The 27,986-nt window shown below is 52.8% G+C and overlaps 3 protein-coding genes across 4 annotated transcripts; 1 reads left to right on the forward strand and 2 right to left on the reverse strand.

Annotated features, from left to right (window-relative positions):
• HARS1 (histidyl-tRNA synthetase 1) lies at positions 1–11,841 on the reverse strand. Its single transcript, XM_066197592.1, has 13 exons — positions 11,728–11,841; positions 10,956–11,045; positions 9,163–9,282; positions 8,903–8,998; positions 8,049–8,174; positions 5,991–6,098; positions 4,531–4,629; positions 3,474–3,567; positions 3,209–3,336; positions 2,879–3,121; positions 1,638–1,754; positions 1,137–1,283; positions 1–487 (listed from the first exon to the last, which is right to left on the reverse strand). Exons 1-13 carry the CDS (start codon positions 11,803–11,805, stop codon positions 428–430), a joined length of 1,506 nt encoding a protein of 501 aa, XP_066053689.1. The 5' UTR covers positions 11,806–11,841; the 3' UTR covers positions 1–427.
• Positions 11,842–11,909: 68 nt separating this feature from the next.
• LOC136297591 (histidine--tRNA ligase, cytoplasmic-like) lies at positions 11,910–17,553 on the reverse strand. 2 transcript variants are annotated; one of them, XM_066197589.1, is made up of 12 exons: positions 17,365–17,553; positions 17,157–17,276; positions 16,726–16,821; positions 15,853–15,978; positions 15,591–15,698; positions 15,038–15,136; positions 14,637–14,730; positions 14,369–14,496; positions 14,039–14,281; positions 13,220–13,336; positions 12,768–12,914; positions 11,910–12,568 (listed from the first exon to the last, which is right to left on the reverse strand). In XM_066197589.1, exons 1-12 carry the CDS (start codon positions 17,551–17,553, stop codon positions 12,512–12,514), a joined length of 1,524 nt encoding a protein of 507 aa, XP_066053686.1. In that variant the 3' UTR covers positions 11,910–12,511. The 2 variants fall into 2 exon arrangements, with proteins under 2 accessions (XP_066053686.1, XP_066053687.1); XM_066197590.1 differs by lacking the exons at positions 16,726–16,821; positions 17,157–17,276; positions 17,365–17,553 and having other exon boundaries at positions 15,857–16,707.
• Positions 17,554–17,620: 67 nt separating this feature from the next.
• ZMAT2 (zinc finger matrin-type 2) lies at positions 17,621–27,290 on the forward strand. The gene is made up of 6 exons (XM_066197600.1): positions 17,621–17,690; positions 21,504–21,597; positions 22,041–22,164; positions 23,027–23,100; positions 24,857–25,002; positions 26,475–27,290. The coding sequence occupies exons 1-6, from the start codon at positions 17,673–17,675 to the stop codon at positions 26,616–26,618; spliced, it is 600 nt and encodes a 199-aa protein (XP_066053697.1). The 5' UTR covers positions 17,621–17,672; the 3' UTR covers positions 26,619–27,290.
• Positions 27,291–27,986: the final 696 nt, after the last annotated feature.

The raw sequence follows: 27,986 nt of genomic DNA on the forward strand, positions 1-27,986 counted from the left end.
AAGGGACAGACAGATTTATTATGTTTCTGGGAGCAGTGCCATTACATTTTGTTGGGGATAAGGTCACTCCCCTGCAGCCAGAGCAGAGAGACAGGCTGGGATGGTTATTCAAAGTGACGGGAACAAGAAGCTGCAGCCAAGCCCCCGGGATCTGCTGCCAGCATGGGGCTCCGTGGGTTGCTGTGGCAGACGTGTGGCCGGCGTCTGCCAGAGCCACTTCCTCAACATCTTTCCAGAAACACTCTCAAGGGCCAAGGCATGGCGCAGGAGTCAGTGCAGCCTCTTGGCTCCCACCAGGGAAGGAAGGGCGTAAGACAAGAATAAATACAGCTTTAAAAGTCACCCCAACACCCCACCCACTGCTCACAGCCTGGTGAAGGCGTTTCCGGAAGGAAATCTGTCAGCCGGAATCCAGCATCCAAACAGGTTAACACTGACTTGTTCGTATCCTGATCTCCTCCACCAGGCTCTCCCTGCGAACGTTGACCTGCACAGAGGGAGCAAAACGTTGCTTCAATACAACTTGAGCAGCTTGACACGTCACCACAGTCGTGGCCCCGTGTCTCAGGAGGTCACACCAAGGTGACACCAGTCTCTTCACAGGGATCAAGTGGGCTGCAGCAGCCACAGGGCTGAACCTGTAAGAGCAGGAACGTGCCAGCAACCCCAATTGGCCCCCTCCTGAATAATGACTGTAAGAATGATGCTCTTGCCACACTTTCCTATTGGTTCCAAAGCTACTGATCTAGGTGATCTATGCAGTGATCTTAGCCAGTGACCTATGCACTGGTTCCGGTGCTGCCTGTTTTGGGATCTGTCCTGAGATAACAGGCACAGAGCAGCCCTGCAGTTCAAGGCTAACTATGTTCTGTTCCGTCTCCCTCACTCCAAGAGCACCATTGAATCACCCCTCCATGCTCCAGGCTCCTCAGCTGAGGAATTCAAGCAAGCCACGTGATAGGAAACTCTCCAGAGCTAGAGACAACAGCACTTCATGACTCCAGGAAGCTGCACGGGGCAAGGAACTGGAATATGGGGTGTTACAGAAGTTGCTGGGAACACCACTGGGTCTGGAGGGCTGGTTTGAGCTGGGCTGAAGGGTCACCTAGCCAACCCCACCATGGCACAGGCCGTACCTCTTCCCTGGTTGCCACGATCCGCAGCTTGATGACTCCATCCTTGAGCTCCTGCTCACCCACAATGGCGACAAGAGGGATGCCTGTCTCCTCGCAGTACTGCAGCTGATTCAGCAGCTTGGGGTTCTTCTTGTACAGCATCTCTGCCTGGGAGAAAGCCAGAGCACAACACCATCATCAAACTGGGATGTTTCACTGGACCCCTTCAACCAGGCACTGCTGGGCCAGTCTGGTGAGTGTGAGGTTGTGTGGTGGGGACAGGATGGACTCATGGAGAAGGCTGGGCTCCAGGTTCAACAAGGCCTTGCAGTTACAGGGCTAACCAAGTCCTGCTGCTCAGCCCTTCCTGGAGAGCCCATGATTTGGGACACTGAGAAGAGGAAGGCTCCATTCAGGAAGGCAGTCTGCTCCCCACCCGCTCCATGCAACTCCTTCCCAAAGCAAAGCCAGATCTGGTCCATTCCTGGACAGAAAGTGAACAAGGCAGCTCTGGACTCATACCTTGACTCCAGCATCCCACAGCTCAGAGATGAGCTTCAGTCGCTCTTCAAGGAGCTTCTTTTGGGCAGAGGCCACCAGCACTTGTGTCTCTGTTGTCCTGATCTTCTCCTCAGAGGCCTAGAGAGGGGGCAAGATGCAAAAGATGCCACAGACATACCAAGACACCTGAGATTCTATCAGCAGGATGGGTCACCAGTCAGCTCCATCAATCTAGCAGTGAAGAGGACTGCGCTCAGAGGGATCAACAGCATTAACTCAGAGTCAGGGAGATCCCACAGATCCCATTCTAAAGCGGAATCAATTTTCCATGATGTGTGCTTAACACAGCCTCCCTCATGTTTCTCCACACCCAAGGGCCTCCTAAATATCTGCTCCAAGCAGCTCAGAAGCAACAGACCCAAGAGAACGTAGACAAAGGCAGCTGCCTGCTCTACAGCTGAGGTTCTAACTGTGGGTTAAACAGCAGCAAGCTGAATGCTCCACCAGCCCCTGCGGCAGATGTTAGAAACTCCATGTGGCATTTCCCTGCTGCCTTGCTGAAGGGAGAAGCCTTTAAAAGGTCACCTGCAAAGGAACAAACCTGGCCAGGACTGAAGGTAGTGGGGGAGGAATTCAGTTTCTATTTAGAAATTCCAGTTGTGTCTGGCTGCCAAGAGAGAACCAACACCAGACTTCTGCAGGAGGGGAACACAAAGCCACACTTTGGGAGCTAACAAAGACCTATTTAACACCCATTTATTGGGATGGAGAACAGTACAACTCTGAGGAGGGGGAAGAGGAAAAAGCTGAGAAACACCTAGAGGCACTGCAGTTTCTGCCCTGGAACATGTGATCCCTGTCTGGTCTCTATAGTGCCATAGGCAGGACAAACAGACGTGTCAGGCTGCTGCCTCCCTTGCAGAACAATGCTGCCTCACCAAAGAGGGCGTGGGCTTACATGGATGCCTAATGCAGTGGGGAACACTAAGGTACCTGCCCCTGCTGAGGATTAAAGTGCCCCCTCCAGCTGAAGCTGGAGAAGGCATGTCTGAGGGCTGTGGGAAGGGTCTTGTCTTCAGTGGGAGCCCCAGATAACATTTGCCAGGCCAGAGAGAATTGGAAGTTATATCTGAGTTCTGACTCCTGGTGCAGAGCACAGCAGAGGCCTGGCTGGCTTCACCAAAGGCTGGGGCAAGGAACACTCACTTCAGCATCTGCTGGAGCAGGGGATTAACCATTAGCTGAGCATCAAAGGCACCTACCTCCAGCTTCTGTTCCAGGATGGAGAAGATCCGCTCAATCCCAATGCTGACCCCCACACAGGGCACCTTCCTGCCCTTGGGATCAAACATCCCCACCAGCCCGTCGTAGCGGCCGCCTCCAGCCACGCTGCCAACGCTGACCGGCTCCTCCACGTGCTCGTTCTCCTGCTGCAGCAGCACAGCCTCAAAGATCACCCCCGTGTAATAGTCCAGGCCCCGCGCCAGGCTCAGGTCGAAGGAGATCTGCGGGGCACAAGGGCGGCCCCGTCACCGCTGCTCGGGGGCCCGCCAGGGCAGCCCCCGCTCCTGCCCCCACACCTCCTCACTCACCTTCCCCGTGATGCCAAACAGGGTCAGGTACTCAAACAGCAGCTTCATGTCCCCCAGCCCTTCCTTGGCCAGCTTGTTCTGGGACAGCTTTGGGTCCTGGAGAAGCCGCTCGATCAGCTCCAGCCCACCTGTGGGGACCAGCCATGCCTCAGGTGTGTCCGGGCAGCAGCGCCCGGCGCGGTGGCCCCGGCCAGCCGGCTGTGTGCCCTGCACCTTCCACGCCCGGCCCAGAGCAGGGCCAGGGACACCACCCCGTGGTGCTCACCGTGGAGCTGGACATACTCCCCGATGCGATCCGCAGCCTCGGGAGAGAGCCCCTTCTCTCCCACCATCTCACTCCTCACTTCCTCCCATGGCACCTGTGAGGGGAGAGAAGGACATCAGGGACACTGCACTGGGGACACAGGCTCTCCTCTGCATGGCAGAATCCCATCATCATGCTTAGAAGGTGCATGAGGGAAGAAGCAGCTCTCAGAGCACAGCCGTGTGTGCATAACTCCCATTTTCTTGTACCTCTGCGCAGCCTGTTTGTATCCCAACCCTATAAAAATACTTTTAGTTTCATTTCTGGCCAGAATCAAGTATCAGCACTGTATAACCACCAAGTCTGAGAGCCATCCTGCTGCTGTGGTTTCCCTGATACCCACTGCAAGCATAGTATGTTGCCATCTTCCCACTGACCAGGGGTCAAAGACAACCAGAAGAGTCTTGATCACATCCAGCTGCACTGAGATAAGTCACAAGGAAATGATCCCATCAGAAAGAAGCCCAATGTTCCCTTCCCATTGCTTTTCCACACATACACAGCCCCAAACCCCAAACTGTGGTCATGCCTCTGCAATGGATCTCTGCTAACAGGGCTGTGAGTGAGAATTCCTCCAGCTGCCTTCATTTTACCATCTGATGAATCCTCCACAGGAAAAGGCAGTTCACCCTTCAACAAAGAACCATGACCACATGAGACGAGACACAAGCACCTGTTTTTAACATGCCCTAGCCTAATTAAGTGCAGGTTTTCATGAGCCTGGTTCAGAAGCAGTAACACCTTGAGCAGGTGAAGGTTTGGGATATTGAACCTCCTACATAAAGAGCATTTTTCCCCCTCCCACCTTTCCTTTTATCAGGACCTCATAGCATAGTGGATAACAAAACACAAGATCCACTCTTCCTGTGTGAATGCTGTGCCCCGCATGTATCCCCCTCCAGGGAAAGGTGGGAACAACTCGATGATTATCAGCATTTTCCAGTCAATTCTCATGGACCATGATTCATTCACTGAGACTCCAGCAGCAGCAGATGCAGCCTGGGGCTCCAGTCCATACCTTATCCAGTTTGTCAACGCTGGAGCAGATGGTTCGGAATTTGCTGTCCGGGACCCCACAAACCGCAAACATCCCATCAAGGATGCGCCGGTCGTTGACCTGGAGGAAAGAGAGCAGCACATCAGGAATTATGAACTCAAGCAAATGCTTCAGCAGCGTCATTTCCCTGTAGTTTTAAGCATGGAAGAGAATATAGGAGATGTCTGTCAAGGGGTTTCTTTGCTATTTGTAATTTCCGTTTCCCATTCTTGGGGAGCTGAGCTTCCCAGAGCAGACCAAATAGCACAACTGACATCGACCAAGCCTGGGCAGAGCCATCATATTTCCTTATACAGTCACAGACACCTCCACTCAACAGAGAAAATTTATATTAAAAAAAAAAAAAAAAAAACAAACAAAAAAAAAAAAAACAAAAAAAAAAAAAAAAAAAAAAAAAAAAAAAAAAAAAAACAAAAAAAAAAACAAAACCCAGGGCCTATGACTTTCCTCATGTGGACATGTAAAAACAGCTCAGGAACAGACCACAGCCAAGGAGATTAATTCAGAGTATTACCATACACTATCAGCATAAGACAAAAAGGACATCTGATTATGCTAAATCCTCAATGAGGATTTATTTTTTTAATGATAGTATAGTGAATTCTGTAGCTTAATTACGCTCTGTAAGAGTATGTAATTAAGGCCAAAGACTCAGCTGGATTCAACATTTCTATGGGTAGTAAGAATGCTACAGTTAGTCAGAAACAAAGAAACTGCACAGGAATTTGGAATCCTCCTGCATCAACATGAACCAGAAAGTGCCTTCTGGGAGACAAGAATAACCACAGGCAGGTTATTCTGTTGCTCCCCATTGCAGGAATGTCTTCATCCTCAAAGGCCCCACTTTCACCACTGCTCAAAACACCCAGTTCCTTCACCTCACCCCAGACAGGTTCAAGGGGAAGTACCTGGACCCTGCCCCATGGGGCTGCAACAGGAACACAACTCCCAGCCTGCAGTGCCCAGGGATGGCCCAGCTCCAGATCCCTCATAGATCCCACTGCCCTCCTGTGCATCCAGCACTCCCACCCATTGCTCTCCTGCTCCTGTGCACCCTTCCCATCCTCCCTCATCTACACACTGAGCGGTTTGCTGCCATCCCAAGGGAACAGAGGTGTCTGGAAGCAACTAGCAAGCTCAGCCTGCAGTAGGGCACAACTCTTGGTCTAGAAAATGCTCCAGCTCCAAAAAAGGACTTGGTGGAAAGGCAGGGGTCTGCAGGCAACACCACAGACACTGAGCAGATGCCCCTGCTAGGGAGACACTGGGAGCAGGGATAAGGGCAGGAATGCTGAACCAGAGCCTGTTTTACTGCAGGCAGTGAATATGGCAGTCACCTGTGTAGATAGATATTAGGAATAAATCCACAGGACAATGACCACTGCTTTCCACGGTGGCACAGAGAACCCACTCAGCCTCACCTTGATGACAAAGTCCCCAAGCTGCAGGTCACTCAGGATCTCGTGCACGATCTTCAGGCACTCGGCGTCGGGAATCATCGGGTCAAACTGCCCAGCAATGTCAAAGTCCTGGGGGCAGAGGAACAGGCAGTGAGCAATTCAGCACCACAGCACAGCTGCAGAAAAATAACTTCAACTGCTGCTAACAGCAGTTTGTACACGAAACACGACAGAATTGGGATGTGAGGGAGCACTGTCCCTTACAGATTCAGTCCAGAAGGGACAGGATGTGGGTTAGGACCTCTACTATGGAAGGCAGCAGGGCTCTCGTGTCCACTGCATTTCAAAGAGTTCGTACACTGTGACCTGCTCCCCTGACCCAGCAGCTGCTGTGTGACACTCTGAAACAGAGATCCTCAAAAACCACAGAAAGGAGGAGCAGCAGTAAATAAACAGAACGAAGGAACCAGAGAGGGGAGGAAAAAACTACTTCTGATTTGCTATGACCTAAATGCCAAATGTTCTGCCTTGATTCTTAGGATGCTTTTTTTAATACACATGCCAATCAAGTTAATGACTAGGAAAGGCAAGAGAAGCAAAACCAGAGTTTCAACTGACAGAAAGACAAAGCAGGAACCCTGTGTAGTCCCCACCAGAGATCACCAGATGAACTAGCACACAGAAGAACCAAAGCCCAGCATCAAGATGCTTTAATAGGCTGGTATCCCACAGTTGGAAACAACATCAGTGTTCAGAGAGAAATAAATACAGAAGCAACAAGAGAGCCCTTGTTCAGCTCCTGTTAGGAATCCCCAAATGCAAAGTCTTCAGTGAGATTTTGAATTCAAGAATAATTTTCATTATGTGGATATATTTCAACAGGGCTTCACCAAGCTCTCAAAATAAACTGTGGGACTGGAGGAAAAGATGGGATCACATAGTTAATTCCTGAGTCCAAAAAGGGCTGATGCAATCCCTGGGAAAGTTGGGTGAGGAATCACAGGAAGTGCACAGGAAGTCAGGAAAGTGCTGATATCGCTGTAAATGGGACAAACGGAATCTCACTGAAAAAAACCCAAACAAACAGAGGCGGGTGAATTATATTGAAGAAAAGCTGCAGGAAAAGGTCCTAGGCTGAGAAAAGCAGGAAAACATCTCCAAGGAGAGAAGGTAACAAAAGTAACAGAGATTGGTTTAAGTGGTTTAAGGAGGAGACAATTTCTCTAAACATTTCCCAAATGTTTACCTCGGAAAGGGGAAGAATATATATCAAGGGATGGCAGCTACTGTTTTAAGAGCTGAACTCTAAACCAGAGGAAGGAAACAATCAGATACAAAAAAAGTTTAGCCTGGATATTAGACGACCATTTCTAGCTATTCTAGGAGTGAGATCTTGGAGTAGGAGATGAGACAGGAGGCAATGACCCCAAGTCATCTGGAAACAGGAATCACCAAGCCAAAGCTGAAAGGTATTCCCAGGGGCTGTATAATGAAGTAGGAATACTCTCAAGCAAAATAAGTTGTTTGCAAGATGAGTCCCTGGGGACTGTGTCAGTAGAGCAGAGCAAAGCTGTTCCTTGGGGCTACCATGAGAAAGCCATGAAGGAAATTGCTTTGTTACTTGTTCTATAATTTGGCCTCTGGGTTTTCCCTTCCTTTGAAGTTAAAACTGACTAAACACGGAATGGAAGAAGTGTATGCTACTGCCCTGCCTGGTTTCTATGTCCTGCTAGCACACGCAGAGCTGAACTGTTGCCAGATTTGGGACCAGAAGGCAATTCCTCCCCACCACCCATCCAGCAAGCACTGTGGGATGGAGCAAGGAGCTACCCTCCCATATGATGCAAAGGAGGTGATACCTGGGGACTCTGTGACAAAGTCCCACACCACGCCAGCCCCGTGTCACAGCTGTCACGCCCACTCTCCCACCGTCCAGCTGTTTTTCACAGTCATAAGGACACACTAAGGAGAAGATTAGTGGATCCTTCAGAGCTTTCCACAGCCACAGGGAAGGGCAACACAGCTGTTTTGCCACTGCCCAGCCCACGCTGTCCCAGCAGTGTCCCTGTCCACACTCACACACTGGTAGAACTCGCGGTAGCGGCCCCTGGTCATGGCCGGGTTGTCCCTCCTGTACACCTTGGCAATGTGGTAGCGCTTGATGTTGGTGATCTTGTTCATGGCCAGGTAGCGAGCAAAGGGCACCTGAGACAGAGAGTTAAGGATGGCAACAGGGAGGGATCACTCCCCCAGTTATCAGTCACAGGCAGCGCTGGGTCCTCGCTGTCTCCCACCCAGCACCCCTGGGGCAAAGGGCTGCTAAGAGACAGCTGGACTTGTCTCAGCTCCCCAAGGTCTCTTCCCAAGTGTCCCTCCAGGCTTCCTCCTGCAGGACCTTAGGCTGGATCTCAGTCTCATGTGGGCTGTATACTGCAGCAGCCTGGCCTGGGAACACTTCTTGGGAGAAACAACACTCAGTACAGATCTTATTTACTTCCACACAAATGGGGAAGGAAGCTGTGTCAGGGGAGGGTCAGGCTGGATGTTAGGAAAAGGTTCTTTCCCCAGAGGGTTGTTGGGCAGGGGCACGGGCTCCCCAAGGAAGTGGTCGTGGCACCAGGCCTGACAGAGCCCAAGGAGCATTTGGAAAGTGCTCTCAGGTACATGGCTGGAGTGTCCTGTGCAGGGTCAGGAGCTGGACTCGATGATCCTTGAGGTCACTTCCAACTCAGGACATTCCATGTTTCTAAGCATCCCTTCACCAAACAGAAGCAATGCACAGTAAATAACTGAGCAAGGGTTCTGCACCCACTGAACCACACTGCCTGCTCATATTCTCCCTGTCAGTTTGAGATCCTCCTTCCCCCTCAGGACAGTGCTACACCAAAAAGTCAAACTGCCAAGGCCCCTCAGCACCAGCTGTGGCAGGATACTGTCAGGTCGTAGCGCAGGGACAGCAGCTCTCCTCCCTGATCTTTTAGATCATAGATGAGCTTCGAGTCTTCACCGTATTTCCCTGTCAGTGTCTCCTATAACAAAACACAGGAACAAACAGCATCTTCAGTGACAGGGCACACAGAAAACAAGGAGAGAAAGGGACAACGCCTAGGAACTGAGAAAGGAAACTCAACCCTCAACACTGTCAGCTGCAGGGTCCTCACCAGCTCGGCCAACCTGCTGTCTCCTGACCCACCTTCAGCTCGAACACCGGCGTGTCAATGACTTCGGCCCCGTGGCGCTTGAAGCAGGAGATGATGGCTTTGAAGGCCCTCTCACGGATGGCCATCTCCTTGGGCCCGAAGTCCCGCGTGCCCTGGGGTGAGGGAAGAAAAGGAGCAAAGAGCACCTTGGGTTAGAGGCATGACATGAGAAGAATGCCAGAAGCAACATGAAGAAGCTGCCATACTGCTAACAAAGCCAGAGAGACCAGGTCCAGACACCAGATATTGGTAAACAGCACTAAAAAGGCTGGAAAACATCAGGACACAGCTCAGACAGAGTCTGTCGTGGTGTGCAGAGCAAAACCCAAGTCAGGAGGTTCACAGTACAGGCAACAAAGGATATAACACAGATCCAGCAGAGTTCAGTGCTTTCAAACCTGACAGTGCAACCAGGACCTGTCCTTAGCTCTGATCCAGACCTATTTGCCAAACCCCCGCCCAGTGAGCCATCCCAAAGGTGGAAACAGAGGACAGACATGCTCTGAAGCTGTGGAACAACCATCAGCTCTGCAATTTCCAAACACAGAGTAAAACCATCTTTCAAAATGCAACACCTGTGAGATGTCTGTGATTCACAGGGCCGTGCACCCTTTCCATTTCTTTGGTGCCAAGGATCACTGAATTATTTCAGTGACCACCTTAATGCTCTCAGTAACGCATAAATAATCGTTAAATAGCTAGACCTCCAACTTCCACTACATAAAACCAGTTAGGAAGGAGGAAGCATCCCCACCCACAGATCACTCAGGTGACTTTCAGCTGCCACTGGCAAGCCTGAGATGGGCTCAAAACTCAACTGAGTTTCTCTGGCACTCAACAGGGCTGCAAACTCCCCTTCTCCACACTTTTAAACAGTGAAATACCCTTCCACTTTCCAGGCGTCACACCACAATTACATTCAATAAAACATATCATAAAGGAAATGGACAAATGGATAGTTTTGAGACATTTAAACACTGGGAATAAGTTCTTCCCTGTGAGGTTGCCCAGAGAAGCTGTGGCTACCCCACCCCTAGAAGTGTCCCAGGCCAGGCTGAATGGGGCTTGGAGCAACCTGGGGTACTGGAAGGTGTCCCTGCCCATGGCAGGGGGTGAAACAAGATGAGCTTTAAGGTCCTTCCAACACAAACCATTCCATGTTTCTATGATTTCCTATGTCAGTGGCATCACCATAGCCTGTTTTGTTTGTGAACATATTCATTTCTGTCTCCATGCCACAGCAGGGAAGCAGGTGGTCTCTGATCAGCTGCCAGTAATGAAACATTCGGGTTACAAAGTATTTCAACAGAAACTGCATAATGGACACTATTCTCAGGGGCCTGGAGACTGAAAAACTACTTGTAAAGGAAGGGTCCCTCCAGAAGAGGAAATTCCAGCTTCCACACAGAAATTCCAGCAGCTGGCCAGACCTGTTCAGTACATGGGATTACTCAGCCCCTCAGACTAAGGGAAGATATGAACCCTCTTACCCCGGGCAGCTACAATAAAGTTTGATTAGAAGGGAATTTCCTGACCACACCAGCAGTGGCTGGAATGTCACAGAAGCACCCAGAAGTTTCTCCGGTGGGTGGGTATCTGGGTTGAATGCTGTCGGGATACTTTCACCCCTCTGCCTCTTACTAAAACTGAAAGTGGAAACAAAATTGTGAACAAAGGCAGGTGTGGCCATGCTGGACTTTGGCCCACAGACATGTGGGGGTGCTGGGTGGGTGTATGGGAGAGACACGCATACAGAGGGGCACAGGAGTGTGCTGTGGGGAGTTACCTTCGGGGTCTTGAGCACAAACTTTTGTTTCCCCTCATCGGCCCCCAGCTGTGCCTTCATATCCAGCAGCTTTGCCACTTCCTTTGCAATCTGGGAATGAAGCAAGGAGGGAGCTGGGGGTAAGATCACCCACCAGGGCCAGCCCACTGCCTTCCCCAGTACCTTCAATCTCAGCATACCCAGTGCACCTGACTCCATAAACCTCAATACCCCACTATTCCCAGTTTCTCAGCAAGCAGAGCGACATTCCCTGCTCCTCTCCAGTACCTCCCACTCCTCATACGAGCACCCCTACCTCAGCAACGCAAACACCCCCACCATTCCCTGACTCCCACGACCTCCGTTACCATCCACAGCTATCTCCCCATTCCTACCCCCACCACACCACCTCCTGCTACGTGCACCAGCACTAGCTGTTTCCAGCATCCTCCTCCCGATCCTAACTCTCCCAAGCATCCTTCCCTTCCATCCAACACCGGCATCAGCAGTTCCCACCACGAGTGTCCCCGGCGCCCTCAGCCCTTCCCAGCGCTGCAGTCCCATCCTTCCCGAGAGCCCTTTTCCCAACGCCGCCATTCCCAGCCCAGTAACCTCCACGCCGGCACTCCCAGCTCCCCTCTCCCAGCCCGGCACCGCTGCCCCCAAGCCGCTCATCCCCATCCCAACCCCGCCGGCGCCCCAGTTCTCGTTCCCCGTCCCTTCCAGCGCGCCGCTCCCAACTCATACTGCTGCTCCCAGAACCCCATTCCCGGGAATACCGGAGCTCCCGCACCTCATCGGGATCGGCCTTGTCCTGTTTGAGTCTCCGCACGGTCTCCGCCTGGGCCCGCACCGCCGCCTCCTCCGCCATGGCCAGTCCGCGCCCGCGCCGCGCATGCGCCACTCCCGCCCCGCCGCCGCGCACGCGCCGTGCCGCCGCCGCGGGGAAGGAGAAGGCGGAGGGCGCGGTCCGGGTTTGTTACCGGGGGTTTGTTTAATGTATAAAAACACAGTCCGTCCACGCGTGCCGCAGCCCGCGCACCTGCTCCAGCCCCGAGTTGTGTCCCTCGGTGATGGGACACGTGCTTCCTCCAGGGCGGTCCCGCAGCTCCGCGCCCGCCGGCAGCGCCCGGCCGCGGGTTGGGACCGGCCCCCGCAGCCCAAATAGGAACGCGGTGCCCTTCCACTGGCCCCGCGTCCTGAGCTGGCAGGTGCCCAACACACCGCGGATTCCCCCTCCCAAATCTGGAGTTCCACCTGATCCTGCTTGAGCTGCACCACATCCACCTGTGCCACCACCACCTAGAGGGATGGAAATGGCTGTACAGGTACAGGGACTGCAGTACGAGGAACCCAGAAACTTGACCTTCAGAGAAGCTAACCAGAAGGTTAACCTGGTGACTGCACCGTCCATAGCTTTTAAAACCCTCTTAACTCCTCTGTTCTCACTGCCTTAGCCAAGGCAACGAGCCTTAGGCGGGTGGATGTTCCCCAGACCGCAGTGGGTGGCTGAGGGCGCTGCAGGAGGGGTCCAGTTGTGCCGCAGTTCAGCCAAGCAGCTCCAGCCGGAGAAGCCCTCAGGGCTCCAGCCTTCTCCTGATCTCATCAATAAGCTTTTCCCTGGGGATATCAACCTACAAGGCAAACAGAGCAGCATTAGAGAAGAGCACTTTTAAGGACTAAGTGAGGATACCAGTGCAGTTTGTGACTGGTTTTCTGGAGTCACCCAATAGATCTGTGCTATGGTCTCCCAAAGGAATGCTGAGGGAAAACCCAGAGCTCTTCAGTGATCTCTAGAGTATTTTAAAACCTGGTGTGAAAGGGCATTCTCACCTCCTCTCTTGTTGCAACATCTCTCAGCTTGACGACTCCATCTGCCAGCTCCTGCTCTCCCACGATGGCAGCAAGGGGGATCCCTGTGTCCTCACAATACTGCAGCTGCTTCAGCAATTTAGGATCTTTCTTGTACAGCATCTCTGCCTGGGAGGGAGTGGGAAGGGCAAATCACTAACCCAACTTGGCTCTGATGAATACTGCAGTAAAGCACCAATACCAAACCCTGCAGAAATCACTTTACTGCTCTGGGCTGTTCTCTTCCTGCCTAGATCTAAAGCCTGGACTCAATCTTGGAGGTCTTTTTTCAACCTGAACAGTTCTGTGATCTCAGACAGGCCCAGATCTTGGAGAGACATACAACTAATGGAGTTGGTCTTGCTGTGCTACAGCTCCCTTCAGGCTCTCCCTCCCTCACCTGTGACACTGCCAAGCCCAAGTCATTCCTTTACCTTGATCCCTGCATCCCACAGCTCGGAGATCAGCTTCAGTCTGGCAGCAAGCAGGTGCTTCTGTGGTGTAGCCACCAGCACTTGGGTCTCAGTTGTTTGAAGTTTCTCCCCAGATGCCTGAAGGAACAGACACGGGACATTCATGGGACTGACTCCGGGGGAATCTGCACCTCACACCACCTCACCTCATCTATCTCCAGACCTTAACTCAGTCAGGGACAACCTGGACACCTTTAATGAGCCCCCCAGAGATTCTGCATTGTGCCACACTACTTAACTGTGTGCTGCTGTTCCTAGGGGACCCTGGCCAGCGTCCTGGATGGGACCAGGACAGCTTCCAATGTCTCCTTTGATTCTTCTGGTACAAGCACATTGCCTCAGCTTCACTTGCTAGGAATCATGGGCTTGGAACCAAACACAGAATGATGAATCTCCACAGAGGCTTCCCTGGGGTTTATCAGAGTGAGTTCACAGCTGTTACTAAATTCATGGCTTCAGAATCCCCAGGACAGAAAACTTCAGAGGCAAGACAAGAACAAAGAGACTGGGGCACAAAGCTCAGAGCCAGCCCCAGAGCTCAAGGCTGTCTCTAACATTTCCTTGACATCTCCTGGGAATGCTGCCCTCAGCTGCCCACACCTGCATCCTGATGGGCTGCAGAAGAGGACTCTTGTTTTCTGTGCATTGATATTTAGGCATGGGAAGAGCCACGTTCTCCCGCAAAATTATTTTCCCTTCAGCACTGTGGAGCTAGAGAAATCTGATAAACAGTATTTTGCTTCCTAGAGCCTTCCCCAATGCACTGTCTGCATCACCTACCTCCAGCTTCTGTTCCAGGATGGAGAAGATCCGCTCGACCCCAATGCTGACCCCCACACAGGGCACCTTCCTGCCCTTGGGATCAAACATCCCCACCAGCCCGTCGTAGCGGCCGCCTCCAGCCACGCTGCCAACGCTGACCGGCTCCTCCACGTGCTCGTTCTCCTGCTGCAGCAGCACAGCCTCAAAGATCACCCCCGTGTAATAGTCCAGGCCCCGCGCCAGGCTCAGGTCGAAGGAGATCTGCGGGGCACAAGGGCGGCCCCGTCACCGCTGCTCGGGGGCCCGCCAGGGCAGCCCCCGCTCCTGCCCCCACACCTCTTCACTCACCTTCCCCGTGATGCCAAACAGGGTCAGGTACTCAAACAGCAGCTTCATGTCCCCCAGCCCTTCCTTGGCCAGCTTGTTCTGGGACAGCTTTGGGTCCTGGAGAAGCCGCTCGATCAGCTCCAGCCCACCTGTGGGGACCAGCCATGCCTCAGGTGTGCCCGGGCAGCAGCAGCGCCCGGCGCGGTGGCCCCGGCCAGCCGGCTGTGTGCCCTGCACCTTCCACGCCCAGCCCAGAGCAGGGCCAGGGACACCACCCCGTGGTGCTCACCGTGGAGCTGGACATACTCCCCGATGCGATCCGCAGCCTCGGGAGAGAGCCCCTTCTCTCCCACCATCTCACTCCTCACTTCCTCCCATGGCACCTGTGAGGGGAGAGAAGGACATCAATTGCTGCAGGATGTTCTCCTCACTCACTGCCTCCATCAGCCCACATGTGCACAACTTGTGTGGAACAACAGTCAGCAATCTCACTAATCATGCCTCTGTCTCTCACAAGTATTTTTAACAAATAACCAGGCTTTATTCTTAACCAGGCCCAAGAACTCCTCAAATCCTCTACAGACACCATCTTAGCTTCTGTGAAACTCTTCACTACAAGAACAGCCAGAACACTGCCCATCGTAAGACATCCATCCCAAGACCGTGTCTCCCCATAAGCCCAGTGCTGACCTTGTCCAGCTTGTCCACAGTGGAGCAGGCAGGTATGAACTTGCTCTCTGGAACACCACAGACGGCAAACACACCATTCAAAATCTGACGGTGGTTGACCTGGGGGAGGGAGAGGCTTACTTACCTTGGGGGCACCCCCTGATTGTCATTCCTTTTTTCCTAGTGTGTGGGAAGCTGCATCTATTGGCATTTCCTCATGCCTTTTTCCCAGCAACCAAATTCCATGGGAAGAGAAGGTATAGAGGTATGAAAACCATCCCATGACTCTTAGGATCTAGTCAGCTGCAGAAATTTTGCAGAAGACTGTGGGAGAGAACTCTGCTGACTGCAGCCTCAGGAGAACTACTGATATTCCCAGCTCAAGGCATGTCCAAGCTGAGGTCCGGCCTTTGCATATACACCATGAGGAGGCAGAAAGGTGGGATGAACTTCTGGGTCAGGCCTTGCAGCGGGCAGAGGCGTAAAACCACAGAACAATGGTTTTACTCCTGTGTAAAACCACAGAACAACGACCACTGCCTCCCACTGTGGCAGAGAACCCACCCAATCTCACCTTAATAAGGAAGTCCCCAAGCCGCAGGTCACTCAGGATCTCGTGCACGATCTTCAGGCACTCGGCATCAGGAATCATCGGGTCAAACTTCCCAGCAATGTCAAAGTCCTGGGAGCAGAACAAGTGATGGGAGCTCCTGGCAGAGCCAGGGGGCCTTAGCCAGGCACACCCTGCTGCTCTGCAGCAGCTGGAGGCACTCCAGCTGGGAAAACCCTTCTGGCCCTGTGGCCTTGGTGGCAGCAGTGGCCAGCACAACACTCACGCACTGGTAGAACTCGCGATAGCGGCCCTGGGATGTCGCCGGGTTGTCCCTCCTGTACACCTTGGCCACGTGGTAACGCTTCATGTTGGTGATCTTGTTCATGGCCAGGTAGCGAGCAAAGGGCACCTGGGCCCGAGGAGTTAAGGATGGGAACATGAAGATCTCCAGTGCCACAAAGCCTCCCATCGCCCCTTCCCTTTGCCAGCCACTTCCCAACTTTTTTCACAATCATGGTGAGATTCTTGAGGTGTCCTTTGCAGGGTCATGAGCTGAACTTCAATGATTCTATAACTCCGTGACCTCTGGGGAGACCATCCCCCAGGCTGAGGATGAATACAATGAACCACGTGAGCTCCTTCAATGCTGGCACAGCTCCATTTCCTCCTCCAGACCCACATCACATACACAAGGACCCTCTCTCATCATTCCACCCTCTCACAGTGTGATCAGTGGGAATTCAGTGCATGGCACAGCCATATGGACATTGAAGGAAAGAGATTTTGTTGAGATGTGGAGGTTGAGAGGGCCTGGGATGGACACCAGCAGCAAACACCTTTCCAGGTGGCACTAGCAAGGTGGGATGGGCACAGCAGAGGTGGGGACTGTAACTGGGAGAAGATAAAACCAGCACAGTGGAGCATACTGGTGCACGTCCACAGCAGGAAGGGACTTTGCTGTGGGCCCTGGCCTGGCTGGGGGATGCTGTGGAGTCATGACAATGACAGCCAGACCAGCTGGGATGGCCAAGGGTGCTGCCACCACCCCAATGGGACCTGCAGGCAGGCCAGGCTGAGAGCGATCCCTCAAGGCAGAGGTGACCACCACCTTGGTCTGCCACCATCCCCTCGGGAACACGGGAGGAACACGGGATACAGTGAGGTCATAGCGCAAGGCCAGCAGCTCCCCTCCCTGGTCCTGCAGCTCGTAGATGAGTTTCGTGCCCTCCCCGTACTTCCCGATCAGCGTCTCCTGGGGAGGGGCAAAGGGGCTGGTGACCGGGGTGGCTCTGGGGTGAAGGGTCCGCCGAGATGGGGCACAGAGCTCGGTCCCCACGAACCGGGCATTACACACATCCCCCCTCCAGCCCCCTCGGACCTGAGTCCACCCCCCCGTCCCCCCAAAACGAGAACCAGGAGTGAATGTGCAGCTGGCCATGCCCCACACAGAGGGGGCTCCCAAAGCTGTCCTGAAGCCCCCGGGGGACGGGGGCGCTCCCCAGTCCCACAGGAGGGAGCAGAGGGGGGCCCAGAGGGACGTGTCCCCTCTGCACACCAAGGGGGCAGAGAGCTCCGGCCGCGCCTCACCCGCAGCTCCAGCACGGGGGTGTCGATGGCGGCCGCCCCGTGCCGCTTGAAGCAGGACACCACGGCGCTCAGGAGCCGCTCCCGGAGCGCCGCCTGCGCCGGAGCGTGGTCGCGGGTGCCCTGCCCGGGACAGAGAGCGGCCATCAGCGGCAAGAGCGCGGGGGAACGCCCGGTACCCACCGGCGCCGCCCCCGCTCCCCGCCTTTACCTTGGGCGTCTTTAGCACCGGTGCCCGCTCGCCGCTGGCCGCCGCCCGCACCTGCCGGGACAGGGGCCCGCGGTCACCGGCCGGCGGCCAGGACCGGGCGATGGTGCCGCGGCTCGCAGCGAGGCAGAGCGGCCCGCGGCGCGGCCCCGCCGGCAGGCACCGGGCGGCGAGGGGCGCCAGGCGCAGCATGGCCGGCACCGGGACACCGGGAGCGCCGCCACGTGACCGCCGCCAGCCACGTGACCGCGCGGGCGGCCGCGCTTTACGGCGCCGCGCGACAGTTCCCGGTGCTGTGCCCTCGGCTCGCCATGGCGTCGGGCAGCGGGGTAGGTGCTGCCGCCGGGGCCGCCCTCGGGGCCGGGGCCGCCCTCGGGGTGCGGGTGCCGGCCGCTCGGCCGTCCCCGCTGCTCCTACCGGACTTGGCAGGGCCGGGGGCAGGGCCCCGCCGCGCCGCGCTCAGGGCCGCTGCCAGGCCGCGGGATGAGGGATGTGGCCGGGGGTGCCGCGGTGGGCGGGTGTTTGTGGGGTGGGAGGCGGCTCATCTCTGCTCTTTACACGTCTGTGTGTGGGCGGTGGGAGGTTAGGGGGTTCCCCTGAGACGCCCCGATACCTTCAGGGCTGGAAGTGGGGTGGCCCCACCGCTATCCCGCCCCACCAGCGAAGTCGTGGGGTCACCGTCCCTGGAGGTGTTTAAGACACGACAGAACGTGGCCCTCAATGCCCTGCTCTAGTTCACAAGGTGCTGTTGGGTCATAGGTTGGGCTCGATGATCCCGGAGGAGTCTTCCAACCGCAATGGTCCTGTGGTCCTCCCATGCTAGGGCCAGCCCTCCGCCTGTCCCCGCCAGGCAGCATGAGGAGACTGAGCTGCCTCAGCCTCCGCGGTGGAGGTGCCCACCCATCTCCAGCCCCCAGGGAGGGACCCCCACCCATCTCCAGGCCTGGGCGATGGCTCATGCAGGTGGTTCCTCCCCTCCCCAGGGAAAAGGGCTGCCTTCTTCCTGTCCTGATGGAGGGGCATCTCTGCAGCTCCCTGACAGGAGACTGCAGCCGGGTGTGGGTTGGGCTCTGCTCCCAGACAACCAGTGACAGGATGAGAGGAAACAGCCTCGAAAGTTGCAGTAGGGGAGGTTTAGGTTGGAAATCAGGAGGAATTTTTTTTCCCAGAATGGGCTGCCCAGCGTTGGAAGGGGCTGTCCACGGAGGTGGTGGAGTCACCATCCCTGGAGGTGTTCAGGGACTGAGTGTATGTGTCCCTCAGCGCTCTGGACTGGGTGACAAGGTGGGGATCTGTCACAGCTTGAGTTTGATGATTTTGGAGGTTTTTTCCAATCTAAATGACTCTGTGAGTGTTAAAATGGGATGGGTAAGGTCGATGCTGCAGGTGTAGCCTGAGTGGAGAGCCAGGCTGTTTGAACACCTCCAGTTCATCCCAAAGCTGTCAGCAGCACAGGGGCTGTGTTTTTGAGGGGTTTTGGCCCATCTTTCCTTCCTTGAAGCCACTTACTGAGTAGTGAGGCCCTGGCACTGCCCAGAGAAGCTGTGGCTGCCCCATCCCTGGAATTGTTCAAGGCCAGGTTGGACGGGGCTTGGAACAACCTGAGATAGTGAAAGTTGTCCCTGTCTGTGGCAGGGGGGTGGGACTGGCTGATCTTCCAGGTTCCTTCCCATCCAAACCATTCCGGGATTGATTCCATGAAGTGCAGGAGGTCAGAGCAGGATGCCTGCCTGTGGGGGAGGTGTAGCCTGTGGCTTATTGTCAACTGCCAGCTGAGAATTCCTGTTGGATTGAGCCTGGCTTGGGACTCCTAGATTAACAGGCTTTGGTGCCGATACTGGGCACATCATTGGTGTCCGTCTCCAGAGGGAACAGGAGGCTGTGGGGCACTTCTGGTTATTAATCATTGTTATTAATTTGGGAAGTATTCTCTGCCACTCAAAACCAGCTCTGAGATAAAGATTTTGGGGGCTTGCAGCCCCCTTGCCTCCACCAGGGCAATCCAGAAACATCCCTTCCAATATTGTCCAACCAAGATCTTGTCACGCAGTTTGGTTTAATTTCTTTCCCCATGCCTGGATGAGGCAGATTGGTAAAAGAGCTGCAAAATACTCTTTTTTCCTTTTATTGCAACAGGAGAGAGAAGCAGCTAATAAACCTCCCCCTCTGCAGGCTCCCACCAGCAACGATTTGTGATAATGCCTGGCATGCAGGAGAGTCTGGAAAATCCCCCCAAACGTTAATTTACACTCAGTGATATTTTCTTTTCTTTGCTCAGGGTGGTTAATAAAACCTGTTACGACATCCTTAAAGAGCTTAAGAAGCTCTGGGAATAAATGAGAATTTTTCTACGCCTCCCCAAGGCGTTTTCATCCCTATCAGTGGTTGTTCGTTCCATTTGAAGGATTGCCAGAGGAGAGAACTTTAAATGGCTGTGCTGCTGCTGCTGTAGCTCCAAATGGGATTTGTGTCCTTTGGATTGTGATTGGATTCTTGATTTGGCTGAACGGGGAAGGCGGTGGGGTGGGGGTGGGGGGGTCCTTCTCCCCCAGAGGTGTTTTTAAATACATCTTGTCCTTTCTTTAATGTGAAACTGAGAGGCTCTCCCTGCCATGCTGAGGGAAGTGCAGCTCAATCCAAAGGGGGGTTATCTGCTCAGGAAATTCAGGAGGTGGCTGAGTGAAACCGTGACTGATCCCAGGTGTGGGGGCCTGGGCTGCAGAAGGGGAAGATGCTGGGAAGAGCTTCAGCTGGGTTGGTCAGAGTGGATGTGTGAGTGGAATAGGAATTCTTGTCCAATCACTTCTGCTCTCAGTATTGGGGACTGAGTGAAATCCACCCAAAAAAGTAGTATTTGTATTCTTCAATGCCAGCTTCACCTGAATTCAGCCTGTCTTCATGCGCATGCTGTGTCCAGCTCCAGGGCCCCAGCATAGGAGTGACATGGATTTGTTGGAGTGAGGCCATGGATGTGCTCCAAGGGCTGCTTCCCCTCTGCTATGGAGACAGAGGGCTGGGGGTGTTCAGCCTGGGGGAGACTGAACACCAATCTCTGTCCAGGGAGACCTTGGAGCATCTTCCAGTGCCTGAAGGGGCTCCAAGAAAGCTGGAGAAGGACATTGAACAAGGAGTGACAGGACAAGGGGGAATGGCTTCCCACTGCCAGAGGGCAGGGTTAGATTGAAGACTGGGAAGAATTTTTTCTCTCTGCGGGTGGTGAGGCCCTGGCACAGGCTGCCCAGAGAAGCTGTGACTGCCCCATCCCTGAAAGTGTTCAAGGCCAGGTTGGATGGGGCTTGGAGCAACCTGGGATAGTGGAAGGTGTCCCTACCCCGGGTAGGGGATGTGGAACAAGATGATCTTTAGGGTCCCTTCAACCCAAACCATTCCTGTCACTGCCAGATTGTCCTATGGAGCTCCCAAAGGGCCAGCATGCCTTGGAGGTATTTCTGCTCTTCCCTGTGTGAAGCTGCAGGACCAGGACAGCAAAACCTGTGGACTTTGTACAGGTGCTCCCCTGGTACCTCCAAGCCCCACCTTGACAGACAGGGTTTCAGAGTTTGTTCTGGTTTGTACATGTGCTCACTTGGAAATCCCACACTGGTGATTTCATGGCAAGCTGGGCTCTTTGGTGCCTGCAGCACGTAGACACTGCTGAGAGCAGACAGGCACAGCCTTCCCTGCTCCTGCAGTGTAATCAAACCCTCTGTAGCTCGGGCTGTGTTTTACAGCTTCCTTGTCTGACTTTGCAGCTTGGATTCTTTCGGCTTCTGGAAGAAGAAGCTGTAATCCTGCTGCTGTGTTTGTCAGGGGGCACTCCCCAGGTCTGAGATCCATCAGTTTCAATCCCATTTGAGTCTGATTTTCAAGGCAAAAGCCTGGATGAGCATCTCAGGAGCAGTTAAGATCAACTCATTTCTTCTTTTAGCACTCTGAAATTATTCTGCTGGTAGCTAGAGCTGTGCTGAGAGTGATTATCTTAAACCACATCCCTAATTCCTGGATGGAAAGCAGAGGACAGGGGGATATAATTCTCCTGATTTACTGCACTGGCCTCACAGGCCAGGTGATTCCACCTCTTTACCCCCTCAGAGGTGATCACTCTGTTTAATAAATGTTAATGAACTTTGTTTCCCTCCCAGACCAAGAACCTGGACTTCCGCCGGAAGTGGGACAAGGATGAATATGAGAAACTTGCAGAGAAGCGGCTCACAGAGGAGAGGGAAAAGAAAGATGGTGAGTTGTGTGCTGGATTGGCAGTGAGACTCCCAAACCCTTGGAATCTGGGAGGGAGAGAGCAGTGAGAAGTCAAATCTCAAAGGGAAAGAGCTGGCTTGCTCCTACCCTTTCTCCTTTGCCACTGGGTATATTTTTTTTTGACCAAAGAAATTACTGAGAACCTTTCCAGCGGCTGACTCTTCTTTGGGGAAGGAGGGGAACAGTCAGTTGCTGGAAGCAAGATCTCAGAATATGACTGAAGTCAGAGCTGGAGGTACTTCAGAGATGTACCTGGTCCTAATAGGAACCAGGAACCAGTGAGGAGGAAATTATATCCTTTACTGATTTAAAGCTGCATTTTCTGCATGGATCAGGTAGTCCCAGATACCCAGCAGGCCCCTCTGCACCAAGGGGAACATGAAATCCATCATGTCAGGTTTGACCTTTTGTTTATGTTTTAGGCAAACCAGCTCAGCCCGTCAAAAGGGAGCTCCTGCGGCACCGAGACTACAAAGTGGACCTGGAATCCAAGCTGGGGAAAACCATTGTCATCACCAAAACTACCCCTCAGTCAGAGATGGGAGGGTAGGTTGTGATCTTATTGAAGTCTCAGAGTCATGCTGGTTGGACTGGGAAGCTGTGACACCGCTGGGACCCCTCCCAGGGCACCAGGAGCTGCTGTGCTTCTGTGTTTGGAGCCTGGGATGGTGGGGCTGCATTTTTCTACACCTACACTGTGTCTCCTGGGGTAACATATGGAAGAGGCTCAGCAGGCTGAGCCCCTTTGGACATTATTCCTTAGTATTGGTGTTGCCCACCTGTAGGACCGACAGAGGCAGATCTCTGCTGCCTGCTTGGGTGTCTTTAACCAGGCCTGCTTGCCCTGAGACCGGGACTGCTGCTGGTTTGAGTATCTGTGCACTGGGATGGGAGAAACATCCAGACAGCTGTTCTTAGGAATTATGTTTGGCCACTGTTTGTGTGAATCATGTTCCACCAAAGTCTGAAAGGGTTCTGAGCTCACCCTAAGCCATCAAAAGCATGAAAAGAATGTGTTGAGTTTGTGTCACCTCAGGAGTGAACCTGTTAGTGTCTCCCTGGGCAGTGGTGCCAGGGAGATGTGCTGCCTTGGGGGAGGGCAGGCTGTGTCACAAAGTCCATCCCAGCCAGTGGGGTGTGACTGGAAGGGGAAGATGCTGTGGTTGGTATCTTGCAGAGCAGCTCAGAATTTGGTTTCTCTCATGTCAGAGGGGTGTTGGTAAGGGTCAGTACCTCCAGGGCAGCCTTGTCCATTGGGTATGCCCTTGGCCTTGCTCTCCCTGGGGCCCTCTTGTCCTGGACAAGTGTCTTGTATCCCCAGTGACATGCAGATTGTCTCAAATAGCTCTTCTGTGGGTTGAGCTTTGTGCCATGCTTTGGGGTTCATTTTTTCTGTCTCTCCTGACAGGTATTACTGTAACGTGTGTGACTGTGTGGTGAAAGATTCCATCAACTTCTTGGATCACATCAATGGCAAAAAACGTAAGGACCGTTTCTTTGCCTCGTTGGAGGGTTGGTTGAGTTGGAGGGACTGTTCCTTTTGTGCATCACCCTTGTCTGAGGGCTGAACACTTATCCATGGACCAGGAGCTTAGCAGATCAGGATGTAGAAGCTCATCATGAGAGCTGTGGAGGTGCTGCCCTTATCTCCTGACACCTTCCAGAGTGCTGGACCACTTTCCTGGAATAAGCCCAGCAGAAGCAGTGATTGGTGTGCTCTGGTTGGTGGACATACTTTCCCCATCCATCATGTCGGTGCTGTGAGGAACCCAGGGTCAGAAAATTCTAGAATAGTTTGGATTGGAAGGGACCCTCAGAAGTCATCTAGTCCACCCCACAAATCATGATGTCTCCTCTGTAAATCTGGAGAGGGGCTTTTTACAGCACTGAAACTGTAAAGAAGTGCTTAGATAAGTAAAATGTCTGGGACTGGCCCATTTTTGGATCAGAAGCTTCTCTTTGTGGAAGTTGAGTATAAAGCTCAGAACTGGCTGTTGCCTGAGCTCCAGAGTCTGGATCAGGACTTATACCCTTGTTGATCTGACTGTGGATATTGGTTCTCCTTGGCATGTTCAGAGTGGGGAATGTAGCGTAGGTAAAGGAGCAGCAGGACAGACTGACACTCTTTGCATGTTATTCCTGCTCATGACGGTGTTTTTGGCTCCTTGTGGAGTCAGAAAATCGCCTCTTCACAAAAAGGCAGGGATGTGTGTGCTCTGGACCTGCACACATGGCTGTGTGAGCACAGGATGTTCAGAAGAAACCTGAGGAGTGATTTTACTGTAGCTCAGAAAAGAAAACACAGTGTTTTAAAAACCTGTGCGTTTATGTGAATGGGAGGAAGGTGCCAGCCTGCCTTGTTTGACATGTTGGGAGATGAGCAAGAAGTTCATATGAGAGAATCTGGAATCAAAAATCCTGGCATGGCTGTGTGGATGGGCATGAGTTACAGGGTTGAGCTGGGATTGGAAAGTGGCTGGTTGCACAGTACCTTAGTATGAGCATGTCTGGGAACTTCTAAACCAGTCAGTAAATCTGGCTCAAACTTGCTTGTTCTTGGCAGCCCTTTTACTAATTCCTGGTGTGTAATTTAAGCCTCTAAGTGCTGCTGCATCCCCGGGACAAACCTGTGCAGGGCTGCTGGAGTGAACAGGCTGTTTGGATCCACTCAGGAATGTAGGCTGGAGGCATTTCTGGGGGTGGCCCCATCAGCACAGGCTTACCCACAAGTGAAAAACTGTGAATCTGCTCTGAGGAGCCACTGAATCAGAGGCCTGACTTTATATTCTCTGCTTTAGCTAGGAATGTCCTGTGTAATCAGGATCTCTGAGTGCCACTCTTGTCTTGTTTAGCATCGCCCACAGCTGAGAAATGCCAGCCTGTCAGTTTTATTCTGGCTCCTTTTTCAACACTCCAACCCGTTTTTTATTCCACTGGTCCAAGATCAAATTTCCTGAAGCATCAAAGCACCCACATGACAGGGAGTATTCAAATAAGGAACCTTTAAAGAATAGTCTGTGTTCTTGTTACAAGTAGTGTTTGGATTGTTGTGGGGGTTATGGTATCCCCCTAAAGCCCACCTGCCCAAGCTAAAAAACCCTTAGTCTGTAAGGTGCTGTGAGGGGGAGGACAGGCAGGAAGGTGGTGCTGTGCTGTTTAAGCTGGGATCAGGGATGGAGACTTTGTGCAGAACGCTGAAGTGTTGCTGAACACTGCTGATTCCACTCGTGTTCTCCAGACCAGAGGAACCTGGGCATGTCCATGCGGGTGGAGCGTTCCACACTGGACCAGGTGAAGAAACGCTTTGAGGTGAACAAGAAGAAGATGGAGGAGAAGCAGAAGGATTATGACTTTGAGGAGAGGATGAAGGAACTCCGTGAGGAGGTGAGTCTGGGCAACAACTGAGGAAGCAAAGCTCCCCAGAAACCTCTTTTGGGAGGAAATCACCTGTGGTTCCTACTCTTGTTCCTCAGAAGCGTTCCTGGTAGCACGGGCTTCTCGCCTGCTCCTATGAGTGGGGTTTGTTTTTCTGCTTTTGAAAAATTTGTATTGCTGTCCCTGGAAACCTTTTTCCCTCTTTCTGTGTGAGAGTAACTTTTGGTGGTTCAGATTTCTACTGAGGACAGCACAAGTCCATTTTTTGTCTCCCACTAGTTGTGTTGGAACTTGCATGATCTGGTAGCGGATCTACATCTTCATCCATTATCTTTCACAGCTCTTAGGATTGCTGGAATCTCCTTCCACAGGGCACTTGCTTCTGTGTGGCCTCCCCAAGTGTAGAAGGGCTTTGTGAACATCATGTTGTGGTGCAAAATGTGTGAGGAGGTGATAAAAGACAGCAGATTTCTCTCAAACTGGGGCTTAGGTGTTAGTAAACATGAAAGTCAATTATTTGAAGACCCAACAAAGTTCTGGCAGCTGAGAAGCTTTTCTGGGTGCTTCTCCTCTATCAGCAGCCACATAAACCAAGGTTACAAATCACTGCCTGAGTCTCCCTGCCCAAGCCCTGAGCTTTGCTTCACCACAGGGGAGCTCTTTGGGGTGCTCACAGAGCAGCCCCTTGCTCTGCTCCCAGGCAGGCTGTGGTGCTGCTGAGCCCCGTCTGTTTGGGGGCTAGCTGGGAGGTTGCCCAGCAGCAAAGGGAGTTCTGTGGGTTAAAAAGCTGCTGCCAGTGAATGGATGGCAAGAAGGAAATCAGCAGCAGCTCCTGGTGCAACTTTCTCCCGGGCATGGCTGTGCTCAGGAGCACAACGGATGATGATGAGAATGGTGGGAGCAGTTGCTAAGTTGGGAGCTGAAGCCATGCTTTGGTGTCACCCAGTACAAACCTGGCTCTGTTCCAGGGCTCATGATCCTCACAGAGCAAAGCACTTTGATTAGAGCAGCGCAAACTCTTTGATGCCAAAACCCCTCTCAAAGCTGCTCAGAGCTTCAGCTTCTGTTCCAGTGAGCAGCTGTCACTCTGCAGGCTGAGAGCCAACAGGCATCACAGTCACTGGCACAAAGTGTTGGACAAGGGAATGGCCTCCTGCTTTCAAACCAGCTCCTTCTTGTCTCAGCCTTGATTCCAGGCAAAACTTGGGATGTTTGCTCAGAAGAGAGAGTTTGATAACGGTTCATTTCGTCTATTTGTGTGTGTGGCTCTGCTCTTGGCCTGGGAAAGGGGGTGGTCTGGATTCATTAGTGAGCTTCCTCCTTGACGACTGCAGGCCAGGATTTCTGCTGTTTGTTTATTTCCTCAGGCACAGCTTGGCTACTGTGAGCAGGATTTGTGTTGATTGTGCAGTACCTGGTGTCTCAAAACTCCTTCAGCTCAGGAGGTGCAAATTGTTTTGCTGTTGTGTTCCTTGCTGCAGGAGGAGAAGGCCAAAGCCTACAAGAAGGAGAAGCAGAGAGAGAAGAAGAGGCGGGCAGAGGAAGATTTGACATTTGAAGAGGATGATGAAATGGCAGCTGTGATGGGTTTCTCTGGTTTCGGCTCAACCAAAAAGAGCCACTGAGCAGCTCTGGACTCTCCTCTTTCTCTAAACAGTTTGTTTTTACCCAGGGAACTCTGGATAACTCTTCAAAGACTTGATTGAGGACTTGTATGTAAATCTCCCAGTAGAGGTTGGCTGGAAGAGTTGAAAAGCGATTCCATGCTCTACCTGTGCTGCAGATCAAGCTCTGCCTCTCATTAGCTTCTCCTTCTGTGTCCTAGATCTGGCTGCTCAGCTGCTCTGTGGCCGTGTGTGTGCAGGGAAGTGCTCTGTTGGGTACATTTTTTGTCAATAAAGTGCACATTCTGCACAGGTGGCCTGGTTCAGGATTAATCTAGTTGTCAGCCAGGCCCTGCTTGTCACCCAAGCTGTGTTTGAGATGCTGGGAGGGATTTAGTTGCTTTCAGGCCCGTGATGAAGGAAATGTGCCGCAGCAAGCAGTGTGAGAGGTGCATCTTTATGGCTTGTGCTGAGCAGAGCTGGTGGCTGCATGGAGTCTGGGTTGCTGAAACTTTCCTGTGTGTTTTATCGGCAAGGGAGACCTCCCTTCTTTTCTTTGTGTTTTATCCCATAATTTCAGTATCTTTAAGGTAGGGGAGAAATTCCTCCCTGTGACTGGTCTAGGATAGAGCCAATTAAAGAAAGGTGTGTACAATTTTTTTGCCAAAAATAAACGGAACGTTTTAATGGGCCCTTTGGTGGGGGTTTGCTGCCTTCTTTATTTCAAGAGCTTCTGTTTCCCACTGAGAAGAGCTGCTGGTGTCTTCCAGCAGCACAGTGCTGGGGTGGCCTTCTGGGGACCCCAGTGGTGGCAGAGGTGAGATGTGTGCTCTCCTCTCCTGGCTCAGCTCCCAGCTGCCCTAGGCAGGTCATTGCCATCATTCTTGGGGTTTTTAAGTAATTCTGGAGATGGGTGTAAGAATATGGAAAGGGAAGGGAGTTCAGGGCTGGGGACCTTCATTCCCATCAGGCAATCCAAGACAGGCTGGGCTGCGTTCCAGATTTTACCAGCCTTAGTATATTAAGGGCCATTTTTCTCCTGTCTACTGGCTGTCAGTGTCTTTTCACCTCTGCCTTCCCCTAAATCCACTTCATTTCTGCTTTTATTTACCTCAGTCAAACCTTGTGTGACTCATTTCCGTCTGCAGCTAGGATTTATATTTTGCATGGCTGGGTTTTCGTAGCTCTGTCTCGCTCTCCTCTCTCTTTCTATGTATATTGATGAAATCCTTGCGCTTGCCCTTCTCCGTGCTCGTATGAAATTTCCAGCCTGGGGAAGGCTGCAGTGTTTAGCCTGCTCTTTCTAATACATCTAGAACAAATCCTGTAATGTTGTGCTGCTGTTTTAATTCCTTAATCTTAGCCTGCTGACAGCTTCATTGCCTCAGG

This window comes from Chamaea fasciata, unplaced genomic scaffold (assembly GCF_029207755.1).
Source record: "Chamaea fasciata isolate MVZ Bird 193981 ecotype frontalis unplaced genomic scaffold, bChaFas1.0.hap1 SCAF_15, whole genome shotgun sequence".
Taxonomy (NCBI): domain Eukaryota; kingdom Metazoa; phylum Chordata; class Aves; order Passeriformes; family Sylviidae; genus Chamaea; species Chamaea fasciata.